Source organism: Moschus berezovskii, chromosome 2 (genome assembly GCF_049115385.1).
Source record: "Moschus berezovskii isolate FMDL1 chromosome 2, NW_MosBer_1.0, whole genome shotgun sequence".
NCBI lineage: Eukaryota > Metazoa > Chordata > Mammalia > Artiodactyla > Moschidae > Moschus > Moschus berezovskii.
Window position 1 is genome coordinate 115,659,633 of NC_142461.1, and position 16,567 is coordinate 115,676,199.

A 16,567-nucleotide genomic window follows, 5' to 3' on the forward strand; every position below is an offset into this window, starting at 1 on the left:
AAATTCATGTCCATTTAATCAGTCACGCCATCCAACCGTCTCTTTCTCTGTCGTCCCCTTCTCCTCTTGCCCTCAGTCTTTCCCAGCATCAGGGTCTTTTCCAGTGAGTCTGCTTTTTACATCAGGCGGCCCAAGTATTGGAGTTTCAGCTTTAGCACCAGTCCTTCCCATGAATATTCAGGGTTGATTTCCTTTAGGACTGACTGGTTTGCTCTCCTCGCTGTTTACTGTTTGGTTTCAAAGCACAGGTTTTAGCCTTTTCCTTTGATTAAGCTTTGTGATGGACCCCTCAGCACAGAACACCTCTTGAGCAAAATGGAGATTTAAACCAGTTACGTCCTCCTGCAGGTGTGAAATTGAAGCAACTCTTGAGAGACTGAAGAAACTAGAACGTGACCTCAGCTTTAAAGAGCAGGAGCTCAAAGAACGAGAAAGACGACTGAAGATGTGGGAGCAAAAGCTGACAGAGCAGTCCAACACCCCGGTGAGTGCTCCCCGCAGGGCTCGCTGGCCCCCACTCAGAGTCCGGCTGAGCATGGCAGCATGGCACCACCTCCCCTGCCGCCGCCTCACTTGCTGCCTCTCGCCTGTAATCAAAGGACCTGCATTTACACTTGAGCAGTGCTTCTTATCTCTTTTCAATTAACAAAATTCCAGAAATTTAGAAGAAAAGCTTATCTTGTTTCTGGCTCTTTCCCTGAGAACCGTTACTCTGTCAGGGTGTTCGTATGTCAGAATTACAAAAATAAAAGTCTGTATTTTTGCACCATCTGCAGTGTATTTTGCACCATCAGGTTCCCAGAGCCTGTGCCTTGAGGCAGATTAACCCTTTAGAGGGAGACTATCAGTAATTCATAAACACTACACCAAGGCAGTTAGCTGTCTGAGAAAGTCATTGATGTGTCAGAACTTAACCAGTTTTCCTTCAAAAAGCTAACTTAATGATCTATAAATGACGAGTATTAATATTCCTTACTCAATGTAGGGTCATGATCATGGGCAGCAAAAAAGTGGGAAAATAGTTCTCTCAGGACAAGCTTCAAGTATTTACTCTGCCAAGAATTATCTTGGTTTTTTCCAAATCTTGAATTTGGATTAAGATAAAAATTCTTCTTAAGAACTTTGTTATTTATACACTTAACTTGAGCTTATATGTTGACATGATATATTAAAGTCTAGTCAAATTTCACCATTCTTTCCTGTTTTATTTTTTTTCACTACTAAAAACTAAAAATTCTGTGTTGCAAAAATATGACATTCAAATAAAAACAAACTACAAATTCGTAAAATTAAATGTTTAAGACAAATATAGAGAGCTCACAGAAATAACTTAAAAAAAAAAAAACTAGGACACCAACAAAAGCATGGGGAAAGACTATAGGTACATAATTGACAAAAGAAGAGGTACAAATAGCTCATAAACATAAGAAAAGTTACTCTGGAAAACAAGGAGAACATTCTTCCCTATTTTAAATAATTTATTATTTAAAGAATTAAGTATAAATTTATCATTGGCTTTTCCAGGGTTTTAAATGGGCGATATATGTCCACCTTAAGATCGCAAGAAATAATGATTAAAAGTACACTTGTTATATATTTTAAATTCATGTTTGATAGTTCAGTTCAGCTCAGTCACTCAATCATATCCAACTCTTTGCGACCCCATGAATCACAGCACGCCAGGCCTCCCTGTCCATCACCAACTCCCGGAGTTCACTCAAACTCATATGCATCAAGTTGGTGATGCCATCCAGCCATCTCATTCTCTGTCGTCCCCTTCTCCTCCTGCCCCCAGTCCTTCCCAGCATCAGAGTCTTTTCCAGTGAGTCAAGTCTTCGCATGAGGTGGCCAAAGGAGTCCTTCCAATGAACACCCAGGATTGATCTCCTTTAGGATGGACTGGTTGGATCTCCTTGTTTGATAGTTACTTTGGTGATTATACCCCCCAAATACTTAAATGTCCTTCAATTTGTGATCTTCAAAAAACTTTCCTATTTTTAAAAGTCTTAATCTCCTTTAAGCAGCCAGTGCCCAACTGCAAAGTATTTAACAATGTCTAAAGTACAAAAAAGATCTTCACGACCAAGATAGTCACGATAACGTGATCACTGACCTAGAGCCAGACATCTTGGAATGTGAAGTCAAGTGGGCCTTAGAAAGCATCACTACGAACAAAGCTAGTGGAGGTGATGGAATTCCAGTTGAGCTATTTCAAGTCTTGAAAGATGATGCTGTGAAAGTGCTGCACTCAATATGCCAGCAGATTTGGAAAACTCAGCAGTGGCCACAGGACTGGAAGAGGTCAGTCTTCATTCCAATCCCAAAGAAAGGCAATGCCAAAGAATGCTCAAACTACCGCACAATTGCACTCATCTCACACGCTAGTAAAGTCATGCTCAAAATTCTCCAAGCCAGGCTTCAGCAGTATATAAACCGTGAACTCCCAGATGTTCAAGCAGGTTTTAGAAAAGGCAGAGGCACCAGAGATCAAATTGCCAACATCCGCTGGATCATGGAGAAAGCAAGAGAGTTTCAGAAAAACATCTATTTCTGCTTTATTGACTATGCCAAAGCCTTTGACTGTGTGGATCACAAGAAACTGTGGAACATTCTGAAAGAGATGGGAATCCCAGACCACCTGACCTGCCTCTTGAGAAACCTGTATGCAGGTCAGGAACCAACTGTTAGAACTGGACATGGAACAACAGACTGGTTCCAAATAGGAAAAGGTGTACGTCAAGGTTGTATATTGTCACCTTGCTTATTTAACTTATATGCAGAGTACATCATGAGGAACGCTGGGCTGGAAGAAGCACAAGCTGGAATCAAGATTGCCGGGAGAAATATCAATAACCTCAGATATGCAGATGACACTACCCTTATGGCAGAAAGTGAAGAGGAACTCAAAAGCCTCTTGATGAAAGTGAAAGAGGAGAGTGAAAAGGTTGGCTTGAAGCTCAACATTCAGAAAACAAAGATCATGGCATCTGGTCCCATCACTTCATGGGAAATAGATGGAAAAACAGTGGAAACAGTGTCAGGCTTTATTTTTTTGGGCTCCAAAATCACTGCAGATGCTGATTGCAGCCATGAAATTAAAAGACGCTTGCTCCTTGGAAGGAAAGTTATGACCAACCTTGATAGTATATTAAAAAGCAGAGACATTACTTTGCCAGCCAAGGTCCGTCTAGTCAAGGCAATGGTTTTTCCCGTGGTCATGTATGGATGTGAGAGTTGGACTGTGAAGAAGGCTGACTGCCGAAGAATCGATGCTTTTGAACTGTGGTGTTGGAGAAGACTCTTGAGAGTCCCTTATACTGCAAGGAGATCCAACCAGTCCATTCTGGAGGAGATCAATCCTGGATGTTCATTGGAGGGACTGATGCTAAAGCTGAAACTGCAATACTTTGGCCACCTCATGCGACGAGTTGACTCACTGGAAAAGACTCTGATGCTGGGAAAGGTTGGGGGCGGGAGGAGAAGGGGACGACGGAGAATGAGATGGCTGGATGGCATCACGGACTCTGTGGACATGAGTTTGAGTGAACTCCGGGAGTTGGTGATGGACAGGGAGGCCTGGCGTGCTGTGATTCATGGGGTCGCGGAGAGTCGGACACGACTGAGCGACTAAACTGAACTGAAAGAATAAAATAGTTTGCCTCTTTTTCCGATTTATGTGGAGAAAGAACCTGATATCCAAAAAAGGAAACTACAGTGAAATTAAATGTTTATTATCATATTTAACTTTTTTAAAAAATGACTTTGGTTATCCAAGGAATCCCAAAGTAAGGAACTGAGTAACAAGTAAACTTACTTGTCATGCATAAGACTGTCTTGTGGTATTAAAACAGTACCACATTTTGTAAATTCGGTGAATTTTATCTTGGCTTTCAAGAAGGAAATTAAGAAAAGCTTCTTGTTATGGTTGAACTGGCAGACTCAGAAAGCATTACGCTGAGGATCTGCAAGGGAATATTGCTTCTCCCAGAACTGATGAGAAGCAAAAATATGGCCATCTTCTGAAGAGAGTTGTGGGGGCTTTTAAGTACATTGAAATCTTAAGCTATAAAGCACTGCATGGCTTGACTCTTTCTAAATGTAGCGTTGTAAGGAAAAAAAAACTTTAAAGGACCCCTTAAAGTATGCTTTAGAACCTCTCTTTGGTTTTCGGGCATTAGTTTTGCTAAGAAATTATGGGCTGTCTTGCACACATTATTGCTATTAGTAACGCAGCTGTGTAATAAATCATGAAAAATTGAGTGCACAGTAGGTTGCATGCTTGTGTTTTAACTGCAGAAAACTTTCTGTAAAGGAGCTGCTCTGAGAGCTACCATCTAACAATGGACAGCATGCAGCACAGTCTCAATGAGATTTTCTTCCTTTTTTTTTACCTATGAGGCTTAAGTTTTCTTTCTGTACAGTACTTGCTTTTAACGTCTCTTGCTTAGAGCTGGTATTTCTGAAGGAAAGAAGGTTTGAGCTCAGGTATTTTATAAGTAGGTTTTTTCTTTTTTCCTCATATCAGTTTCTAGTTGACTTTAAATGAGGTTTCTGAGAGATGGATAAAATAAACCTTTTTAAAAGGAAGTGGCTGCAGACTCAGTAGCTAAGACTGTGTAGCCTCATTTTATAACTTGATATTTAAGTAATATCATAAAAAATATATTATTGTATTTATTTCAAGGAAGAACAGTCTTTTCTTTCCTGAAATTAAAACATTAGTTAAAGATATTTGGGAAGATGGATTCTCCATACACAAGTATGAACAATGTTTATTTTTAACAATTCTTGTAGCTTGATAGAAAGTTTACTTCTTTTAAAAATAAAACTTATTTGAGAGGCATTTTTTGAGATCTTAACATAATGTGAGGAAGGACCTATGAAATAATAAAGTAGATAAGCAACAAAGAGATCCTGAGAGCATGTAACAATTGAAAAAAAATTTGAGACGCTGGGAAATTTGACTGCAAGGAAAGGAATAGCCTGTTTCTGGTCTTAAAGGATTTAAAACAATTTCTTCTATGTAGCTGCTGATTTTTAGCTGAATCATGTGAAGTTCTCATTGAACTAATAACTATAGAGATCTTTTCCTAATGAAGTTAAGATAGTTTTTAAATAAAATTCAATTCCAACTTTAATTTAAAAACTAGGAAATTGGCCCTAAAATGTACCTTTACTTACAGAATGTTAAGATCATCCCAGAGTTAAATTATTTGTACTTTATCATAAATTTACCCTTATTTACACAGAATCAAAAATATGTCTTAATTTGCTTCTTTCTCAAAAGAAGAGGCAGTTGCTCTTTCCGAGCCTAACAGTTCTACCCCTGAAATGTGTATGAACGACATTTATGGAAATATGTTGGCTGTTTAAAATAATTATGTACGATTGGAAATGTCTGTATCCATTATAAGAAGAATTCCTAAAAAAAAAAATCTGCTAAAAGAAGGAAACTTGTAGAGATAGAGACCAAGGTGACAGTGTAAATTAATACTAGTTTCCTGTCCTCCCAATTTTCAGATATTTACATACTTGTTTATACTTAGATGTCAGAGATAATCTAAAATTTGTTTATAAGTGAATTATTTCATAAATTGGATAACTAGTATTATATATTTGCCTGTATTAAATAATAGAGACAAGTGAATTCTAGACTGCTCTTTAGTGCATAGTCAGACACTTAATCTAGCTAAAAAGATAGCTAATGACCCAAATCTCCCTAGAACAGCATTGACTACTGAACTGTTTTTATGCTTCCTCTAAGCTTTTCTTCTTTGGTACAGGGTTTCTTGTTTGTTTCATTTTTTATTACTCAAGATTAATCTCTACTTAATTTCTTTATTAATAGTTAACTTTTTCTGTATGAATTTGGGAAAAATTAAGAGAAATTCTAAAAACTACTTTGTTTTTACAAAATGAGGGTTTAAAATTTACAAGTTCCTTCCTATTTGAAAATTTGGCTTGCTGTAGTGCTTTGCAAACTTTGATGTGATCTACTCTGTCATTTATAAATCATGATAAACATGCTGGAGCCAAACCTGCCATTAATAAATTCTCAAATAATCCCCTACATTCATTTCACTAATCATTTACTTTCCGTGCAGCACCCATTAATTTTGTGGTATCTGTTCCCTTGATATAAATTGGTCCTAATTTCTCTTTTTACTTCTGTCCTTTCTTCCCTCGTGATAGCTTCTCTTGCCTCTTGCTGCAAGAATGTCTGAGGAGTCTTACTTTGAATCTAAGACAGAGGAGTCAAACAGTGCAGAGATGTCATGTCAGATCACAGCAACAAGTAACGGGGAGGGCCATGGCATGAACCAAAGTCTGCAGGCCATGATGCTGATGGGCTTTGGGGATATCTTCTCAATGAACAAAGCAGGAGCTGTGCTGCATTCTGGGATGCAGATAAACATGCAAGCCAAGCAGAATTCTTCCAAAACCACATCTAAGAGAAGGGGGAAGAAGGTCAACATGGCCCTGGGGTTCAGTGATTTTGACTTGTCTGAAGGTGACGATGATGATGATGATGACGGTGATGAGGAGGATAATGACATGGATAATAATAGTGAATGAAAGCAGAAAGCAAAGTAACAAAATGGAAAATGTCCGGGAAAACGAAACTTGTTATCTCAGTCTGTACAAAAACCAGTAAGTAAGGAGGTAGAAAACCGAGCACTGCATTTTTAGGCCAATCACATTTAGATAACTGTCATTTCTTTACAATTTTACTTTTGATTTGTCTTTGCTTACAGGAAAAGGGGGTGGGGAATTAAGCCAAAAAGGTCTGTTCAATGAATCAGCATATGTGGTGCCTGATTATAGAAACTTGTGATTTTATATGCAATATAGCATTTTTTTAACTAACAACATTCTGGCTTTTTTTTTAATGAATACTTTATAATTTCATTTGATTTATTCAAATGCTTCAAAAAAATTACATTTTGGACAATCACTCTTAACTCCTAATTCTTCTCTGACACTTGATTTTCTTGTAGCATACTACATTTTTTTCCCTTATGGAAATACACAGTACTGTCAGAAATAATTGATAGTGACTGCAAAATCCAACAGTAAAAAAATTGAGATGAAAGGAAGTTGTAACAAATACTTCTACAGAAATACCTAAGTGCTACGAATACTGAGAGACCCAAGAGATGTTCTCAGTAGTATGTTTGCAGGAGAAATACTCTAATTTGAAACCAGCATCAGATGTGGTACTTTCATACCAGTACTTGCCCTAGAAGCTTCTTAACAGCACACTGTCATCTAAGGCTTAGCTTACACTTTATACAAAGTATATACTTTATACAAAGAGAAAGAGAGGATAAGGGATACTTCCAGACAGTGTGAGTGTTAATATGGTGCCATAGGGGTGTATATGTGTGTCTGTTTTCCAGAGGGGTATGAGAATCTTGGATTCTAAATGCATGTAGAGATATTTTAAAGAGGGAACTAAATATTATAAAAAGCTGTCCTTACTTAGGCAAAAGTGCAGAATGAAGGATCCTTTTATAGCAGATATAACCTTCCAGATTTGTCTTTAAAACAAAACAAAACAAAACCCTGACTCAGCTATGCTGGTGTTAAAAAGAAGTAAATGTTGATGCTGCTCTGAAAACCTAGCTAGCCAGAGAGATATTTTCAAAATGTTATCACAGATTTGTCAAAGCTTGTTTAAACTATGAAACACTTTAAAAAAAAACTAAAAAAAATTATAGTTTTATATATATATATATATATATATATATATATACAGAAAGGCAAAAGAACAAAGACTTTTCTTCAGTCTAAATTTGAAAGTAGTGCCATTCATTTGACTACCAAACCAAGGAACTTTGCGTGGTTCTTTTTATAGGAGATTTAAGAAAGGATATTATCATAGATATTAACACTATTTCTAAGTATATTTGATCATAAAAACCCTCCTGGAATTTGAAGCATGACATGTTTCTAATCCCCATTAAGGGTAGGAGCATATCATAAAATGATCAATATGCTACGCTTGCTTCCTTTGGAGAAGAATTACTAATAAAATGTTCTGGATATGAAATATAGACCACTCCATACAGAATAGTAATAAAGAGAAGGATCTGGAATCAGCTTGTGATTCAAAAATTGCTGTGCAATCTTGGGCAAATTATTTAACTTGTGTGTCCATTTGCTCATCTCTAACATGAGAATGATAATAGTACCTACTTCAAAGGATTGTTGTGAGGGTTAAATGACATGATAGACATAAAGCATTTAACACAATACCACGCCCATGGTAAGTGGTCAGTTAATGTTAGCTACTATTAACTGTGTCAGTGAAAAGACACTGAAAAATAAGTGGTCTCTGTAACCTGGAAAATGAAACTACCAATTTCAAGTAATGTTTGTTAAGTAGGATAAGATGAAAGTTAAAGTGAACACCTTTCAGGAAAGATAAAGCAAACATCTTTAGAATGTAAGCTGTGTGAGCGATGCACTCTGACGCCCTTTGAAGACATGCACGTGGCAAGGTTTGCCTAGTCTGAGGTGTTTGCAGGCCCTGCTACCACCCATTGACCAGGCAAACAGAGAGAGAAGCCATAAATGTTTTCCCTGGAAGATGGGATCCCCACAGAGCCAATCTGATACACTTCCTGTGTCTATGCAAACTTAGACCCATATACTCATACAGCACAATACAGTGCTGGTGACAGACAGGTGCAAACAGAAACAGGCGTCCTGTCTGCACACAGACATAGAGGAGCCCTCCCTGATTCAAGCCAAGCCACTCAAGCAGGAGATCTTGGAGTGGAGCAGAGGGGATGGTTTTCAGCTCTTGCCTTCCCAGCATGCCCTGGGGCTCTGTGACCATGTAATCTGAAGGAGAGCCAGAGAGCAGGTAGTTCAAAGCCTCTTGTTGCACAGCTTCCCATGCCAAGGTAAAGTCATCCATCCCACCAATATTCTTGAGGCCCTCCTCTGTGCCCCGTACCATTCTAGGGAATGGCTTGATGAAAATCTTTGCCCTCATACGGCTTACATGCTAGTAAGTGGGGACTGACAACAAACAGAACAAATGCATCTTATAGTAAACATGTAAGTGGACACTGGGACGCGCAACAGAGAAGGAGGAGGTGGCTCATAGGAGAGTTTTGCGGACTTGCAAGTGTGGTCAGGAAGGGTCTCACTGATTATGGAATCTCTGTACCTCTGTAGGAATGTAGACCTTGCCTCTCATTTGAGACTAACCAGCAACAAATTTAGAATGTATGAAATGAATGGGATGGACTTTTTAAATTTACATTTTAAAAAATTTATAGCAATTAGATCTATTGTGATTATACGTAAGATTTTCTTGCACTAATAAAAGCAGCCAAATAGGGCCAAAAGAGAATGGTAATCACCCAGCCATAGGTTTACCATCAATCAGGTAATATCTCTCTAATCTCTCAAATGTGCCATTTTCCTGACCAATATTCCAGAGATGGTCATAGCTCAATAATCTACCATCAAGAAACTACAAAGATTCCAGATATAGCAGAATTGATAACCTCAGTGATAAGCTTAAAATCTTCCAACCTAACACTGAGCTATAGATAATTACTGTATGGCACTGGCCATTTTACTTTTTGTTCCAAATCAGTGTCCTTTCTAGGGTTTTGAACGTTCCTTCAATATGTATCATATAAACAGAATCTTAGAGTGGTCTCATTCAATCTATGAAGATGATTTAGAAGACTTTAGACTCTATTATTGGCCCTATTAATTTTTAAAAGAAATGTTTATTAGTCATTAGTCATCTTCATTTCGAATGAAGATGTTAATTATACAACTTTTAATTTACCTTTCAGATCAGTTTTTTAAATGGTAAATTATTGGTGTTAGAATTATTTCCAAATACTTGACTTATAAAAGTGTACATTTATAAAGAGAATCTGAGTTAAAGAAACAGAATATAAAATAGGTAACTAATAAAAACCTACTGTATGGCACAGGGAACTCTGCTCAACACTCTATAATGACCTATATATAAGGAAAGACTCTAGAAAAAGAAAGGATACATGTATAACTGATTCACTTTACAGCAGAAACTAACACAACATTGTAAATCAACTGTACTCCAATAAAAATCAACTGGAAAAAGGAAGAAATGTGAAGATTCACAGTTAGAGTTGAAATTCCAGATTGTGATAATAATTATCAGAGCCATACAACTGAAAACTGTAACTACTCTTCTTTTTTTTCTTTACTCATAAAGCTGATCATGTAGAATTGATGACACCTTCTCAGTGGTTCTCAGCCACGATAGCACTGTCACCAAATGGTGTTTGGTGATGCTGGGGCATAGTTTTGGTTGTCTGGGAGTATATTTACTGCCCAATGCCCCAAATCCTGTGTGCCAGTCCCATCCAATAAAACAAATACAAAAAGCCCATGGCATTGTCCCTTCCTTCACCGAGAAACTTAGCTAAACCTGGCGGTTGTAGAGTTCCACATCTCATTTTTTCCCCATAAACATAATTACCCAAGTCAAAAGATGCATTTTCAGAATTACAACTACTTATGCAATCTGAATTTTGTCAATTCATGTCACTTATCTTAAATCCTTACTTATGGAAATTGTTTCTTTCCCCTTAAGAATGCTGGTAGAAAGTTTATGAAACAGCTAAATTTACTAAGAGACAGGGGCAAGGTGTTAGTCTCCTGTTACGCTGATTTCACAATAAATAAAAAAGAAAATATCACTGAGGTAGCTACAGTTCTGCGAAGTAGCCAGGTTAACTTAAAAGGACATGTTTCTTTAATGGTCTTTTTTTTTTTTTTTTTAAGAAAAATCACATTTTAATATTTTACGTAAATAACCAATGGGAAGAGGTTGAAGACGCACTTGTTTCTGATGCTCTGGAAATGTTGAGGGCTATTTTATAGCCAGTGATTTTTAATATGCAGTAGATTTGTTAGACTTTAACACCAACTGGGGAATTCAAACTTGATCCCCATGAAAATCAAGGAATTGGGGGTGAGGGGAAGGTTTGGGAGAGATCTAAAATGATTTCTCATGGCACTATGATGTACACAACTTTGTTTTTCAGAGGTTTCATTGAAGTGGTAAGAATTTCATGAAAGATCATTTTAAAACTTATTTTGAGTTAAACCTTGATCCTTTTTTTTTTTTTTTGATATACTAGACTTTGACACACTGCCTCTTGAGACTAGCAGAATCTACTATTCCGTATATATAATAGAGCACACGTTTTCTATAATCAGGTACCTTTTGCTGCTTTGGGATAAGACTGTTTTCCTGTTTAGATTTTAAGCATTGCCAGAGAGAAGAATCTGTTCTGTTCTTTTGATTGTAGCACAGCCTGATAGCTCTAGCTGCAGCCTCTCTGATGAGGAAGGAATGAGTACCTACCAGGACATCTGGGCAACTAGCTATGTTTCCTCGGACTCCAGCTTAGTTGGCGCTCCATTGCCTATGACGAGCTTTCTGGCATGTGATTATTTACTTCAGAATTAGAGTTTCAGGCACCTACATTGACTATTTTATATCGTGTGCAGAATAATAGATCTTGTAATGTCAGATACAATACACTGCACATATTGCTTTTGCACTGTTTTAAAATTTTTGTACTAAATGATAGAAAATATTTATATTCTTTGAGTGTGAGCTTTGAATAGATGGTATTATCACTTTATTGTTTTTTTTTTTTAACAAAACGTTTTTCTCAAATATTCTATCGCAATGTTATTCTGAGCAAGTCGTATGCCAAAATCTTGTATCATGTTTGTATGGAAGATTAAATTTTACTCTTGTGTGGTAAGACTACTCAGTTATTGAGTTCATTGTTGGAATTTGATATTCCAACACAAAACCCACTATGTATTCAGAAATCCAAGTTGGTGTCATACATTTCATTTTGATGTGAACTTCTCTTTGCTTTCCTTTGTTTCAAGACTCCATTTTGCAATAAACGTTTTGACAGTAAATCCCTTTGTTATGTGTGGCTGTGTATATCAGAGGTTTGTTAGATTGGATTCGCAACGTCCTTTGAATGAATCATTGTCACACACGTGCCCATGAGTGTGAGCTCTTATCTCCTGAAATCAATTGGAGTGTTAATAATGAAACTGTAAAGTGATGGGGCAGTCAGGAGGTAAATGGTCTTTTTTTTTTTAATCCCCAAAGAGAGACAGAAAGACTTAGAACGCACCCTACAGCAGAAACACTGATATGTTGACAAGGTGCAGCAGACATAGAGGAACTGGGAAGCCACTCTGTGGCTGGAGGTCATTAGCTCTTCTTCCCCATCCTGCCAAATTCAAACCATCTTGAAGCTGTGCCTGGCTCCACAGCCTTCCTCTCACTGATCTTTGCAAGCAGCGTGCAAGAATCCTACCAGAGCAAGGTCTCACCCTGCATCCAGTGCGTTTCCCTTGGCATCATCTTGATAAGCCTTTCTCAGAGCTCAAGAGAACTCTTCCCCTCTCCTTCTGACATGAAAACCAGAGATGTTGGTTTTGATTTGTCGTTTCACTTACAACCTTTATTCAAGAAATATTTATCAGTTTTGTTTAGCGCAACATTTGGGGCTTGTATAAAAAAATCAAAACATACACACCCACTCCCTGTAAAGCCAGCCTTGACGCAGGGGCCATCTCTGAGGTGCAGTCTGCTTTTTCTTGAACCAATCCAATAATTTCCTTGTTTCACATTTGATCCCATGATGGGAAAACGGAATGACATGTTTCTGCAGCTATATACAGCTGCCCCGTGAAGAAATGAAACTTGTCATGTGTTTTCTTTGATCGAGTTCTGTTTTTGATCCTATTTCTCAAGTCACTCCTTCCTGCATGATTCAAGCAGACGAGCGCATGTGACTACAAACACTAAGTATTTCAGAGGAGGAAGGGGCAGCCCTGTGGGAACTGAAGCACGTGGGGTAGCGGCATGCATGTGGAGCGGCAGCGATTTGTGCCCTTGCAACTTCTCTCTCCATCTCCAGCTCTATGCATTCAGGTTCACTGTAACTAGTGGGCTTTTCAAATAATTCTGCGTAGCCCCCTGGAGTTGGCTGCATTTCCCCTTTATCTTGAGACATGCACACACTGTGCCTGGAGCAAATGTGACACACCTATCCTTCCTTCTTCTTCCAGCCCCACTGTCAGTGTCCCGCCTTGTTGCTCCTCCTGTCCAGGAGTCACCTCTCTTCTCCTTACCCTGCTGTGCCAGCTCAAGCCACTTCCATCCCCATGTTAGTCTATAAAACATCCTTTTTCCATGGTATAGCCATAGACATTGAAGTCTATACCAGAGAATTGAGCTTTGTAGTAGATGCAGCCTTCAATTTTACTCATTCTACAAGTTGTTCAACAAAGATTTACCAGGTATTATGTGCCTGGCATTCTGCTGGGCACTGAGGAAACTGAGATGAAGGTGAATTCCTCCAAAAGTAAAATCCATACCTACTTCACCCCCTTAAATTAAAAGCTCCCTGAAAGCAGGGGTATGACTTCTCTAGCAAGGTTTTGAGCATGTGAATTAAAAATAACGTGCAGATTAGAAGCGTTAGTCACCCACCCTCTGATTTTTACATAATCATAAAAGTATCCAAATCCAACTTTTTTTTCAACTCACCCACACAAAAAATATATTATTTGTAACAGGGGTTGAAATATACTTTGCCACATTATCTCATGAGCAGTCCAACCATTCTGGCAAGTTAGAGTTAGTGGCAAGTAATGGCTCTTGTTCAGTTGCTAAGTTGTGTCCGATTCTTTTGTAACCCCATAGACTGTGGCCTGCCAGGCTTCTCTGTCCATGGGATTTACCAGGCAAGAATACTGGAGTGGGTTGCCATTTCCTTCTCCAGGGATCTTCCCAACCCAGAAATTGAATCCACATCTCCTCCACTGGCAGGCAGATTCTTGACCACTGAGCCACAAGGATGATAATGGCTAAAGCAAATTAATTCAGGTCATGAGACACAGATTTTATTTCCCCATTATGTAGGTATTGGGTTAGTCAAAATGTTCATAAGAAGTTATGGAAAAACCCCAACAAACTTTTTGGCCACCTCAATATTTATTACTTAGTCTGTGGCCATGGAACATATATTGAAGCAAGTAGCCCTTTGGTTTGAAAATGGCCAGGGGGAGTCCTCCCAAAGAGTTGTTTGTACACTTGCCAGCGAGGGTGGTTACTTTAATTTTAGTTAGAGCAACTCCGCAACCTGAGTTCCTTCGGACAGCTCCGATTTCACATGTCCTTCTAATATTTGGTTTTAAAATATAGTGCAAGTAAGACATTTAGTTAAAACTTAGAAATTCCCCTCTAAAAATAAGCATCTACGACATCTAGTTACCAAGTGGTTGCTTTGGAATTTTCATTAATAAAATCAAATGATCTCCATGTTGACTGAGAATCCCGAAGAAGGCCCTGGTGTCTGACAAACGTCAGAAATTCCTCGACTTCCAAGGCTTTCTTGTGGGAGGTCAAACTACTCTCAGGGTGCCAACTATGAAGAGAGGAAAACCCCATGATGTGCAGTCCCACTGTGACAGTTCACCAGGCGCAGTGAATTGTCACTGAGAGGTTGATACACTCGATTGGCTTCTGTGGGCACCATCCTTAGAACCCCGAGAAATTCCTCTTAACAGGCAGGAAAATTGGTTTCCATTCAACATAACCTGCAGAAAGAACCAAGCCAGAGCATCGGCCCCAAGCTAAAATATTGAAAAGAGGGGATAAGCCAAAAAGACAATGATAATATTCCTTTTTTTTTTTCCATTTCATTCATATTTCCCATGCAGCTGCTGCCTTCCTTTGAGATTGGTGCTTGGACAGAAGATGACGTGGTAAGCTGCTTCTGTTAATGCCTCCTTCAACCTGGGCAGGGAGTTCATAACTAGGTCCGCAAGTTAAAAATGCAGGTAGAGGGGTCTGGGCCTTAGGAAAGTCTAAGTAGGAGAAGTTGACAGATTCCATGTTTTTCTATTTTTAAGGCAGTAATAATTTAAAGTAAGGCCTCGAGCAAAGCAAGTATCTCATCAAATCTTACAAGAGGATTCCACCTCCCTATTTGCTCTGAAAGGTATTCCAGAATGCAGTAATGAATCCCAGTTAAAGGGGCTTCCCAGGATACCAAAGGAACATACCAGGGAAAAAAAGTGATCTTAAGTTTTCCCAGAAGATCAGGGTTGGACTTGAACCATGGTGGGGAAAGATTTGGTAAAGGCAGTGCCTTAGCCCTGTTCATTTTGCCATCTTTACTCTGACCTTCCCAAGAAAGAACAGACCTGAGTGCCCAGACACTTCTCCCCAGCTGGAGCCAGACAAGCCCCGTGTTTGGCAGAGGATGTGAAAAGACTGTTTAAATCCAAAGGAAATCCCACACCCTACACTCTGGGTAAACACCCTGAGGAACAAGCCTCCTTAGCCTGTTGTATCTCTGCAGCTTGTTTCGTTGGTGAAAAACAGGGCTAAGAGTTCTTGATCAGAGACCTCAGGGGTTTATGTCTGTCTGGGTTCAACTTATAAGTTCAGGGTTTCGTTAAATGAAAAGTAGGGGAAAAGCTTGTATGCCAACCTTAGCAGGCCCACACCCCAGGAAACAGACTTGGTACCCCAAGATCCAACTTGTTACTAGAAGCCCTTGGGAAGGTCTCTGGTAGGTTTACCAGACTTGGTCCGGTTTTTGGGCCGGGGCACATCCCATCCTGCCCTTGGTCTTCTGCTGAAGTGATGCTGCTTTCAGACGAGCTCATCTCTGTGGCTTCCGTGCGGGGAGGATGCTGGCACCCGCTGCCTCTACTTCCCATTCCCTTAAACCCCAGGGAGTCTAAATTTCCTGCCAGCACTGCTTAACGAGCGAGGACTTAGGATCTCCTCTGTTCACAGACTGGATATAATGCCTTCATCCCCTGCTGCAAAGTTGACCCGTCTCATTTGAGAAGAAATGTTTTCAAAGGCACTGAACTCCAACAGCTATTTTTAGTCTTTGCTCTGAGGTTGAGTGGTTTTCAAACCATTTAAATAAAACTCCAGGGTCAAGGGCTCCCTAGAGAACTGGGTCTGGCCCCACCATTCTATGTCCCTTTGCCTGGGTAGTGTGAGGGGCTGTGGTAAACATGTGCCAAGTGACAGTCAGGACTGAGGTCGCTGGGTCCAACCTCATTCTGTGTAGAAAGCTCCATGCTTTAACTTGTCTTGGGCCACAAAGCTACTTCATGAGCAGGCCTAGAACAGAGGATGCATATTATCCATTTTTCTGTCCATTGCCATATGGTCCCTGTTTTTCATATAATTCCTGGGTAAACCAGTGCCCTCGAACACCCCGGTGGACTACTGGCACGTGAATGGAATAAGTAAGAATTATAAGTAAGAATCTTCTCAAAAGAATTTTTAAATGTGTTTGAAATAAGAAGTAAAACCAGTAGTCCTCCAAGGGCCCAAGATCCCCAAAGGGAGGGATATCTCCAATTTGAAAACTTGGAAACAATGAAGAGAAAATCTTCAGTTTTCCCTTTGTGGTTGAGCAAGAATTAAACATATTTTATCCACTGAACAACTATGTGTCTTACTGTTAAGTCT

The 16,567-nt window shown here is 39.1% G+C and overlaps 1 protein-coding gene across 2 annotated transcripts in view; it reads left to right on the forward strand.

Annotated features, from left to right (window-relative positions):
- The window catches only part of MAP3K20 (mitogen-activated protein kinase kinase kinase 20), a 181,043-nt gene that overhangs the window by 124,709 nt on the left and 39,767 nt on the right, over window positions 1–16,567 (forward strand). For both annotated transcript variants that reach the window (XM_055398401.2, XM_055398400.2), the window contains exons 11-12: window positions 349–484; window positions 14,788–14,832. In XM_055398401.2, the coding sequence (XP_055254376.1) occupies window positions 349–484; window positions 14,788–14,832 (181 nt within the window). The remainder of the gene's footprint in view (window positions 1–348; window positions 485–14,787; window positions 14,833–16,567) is intronic.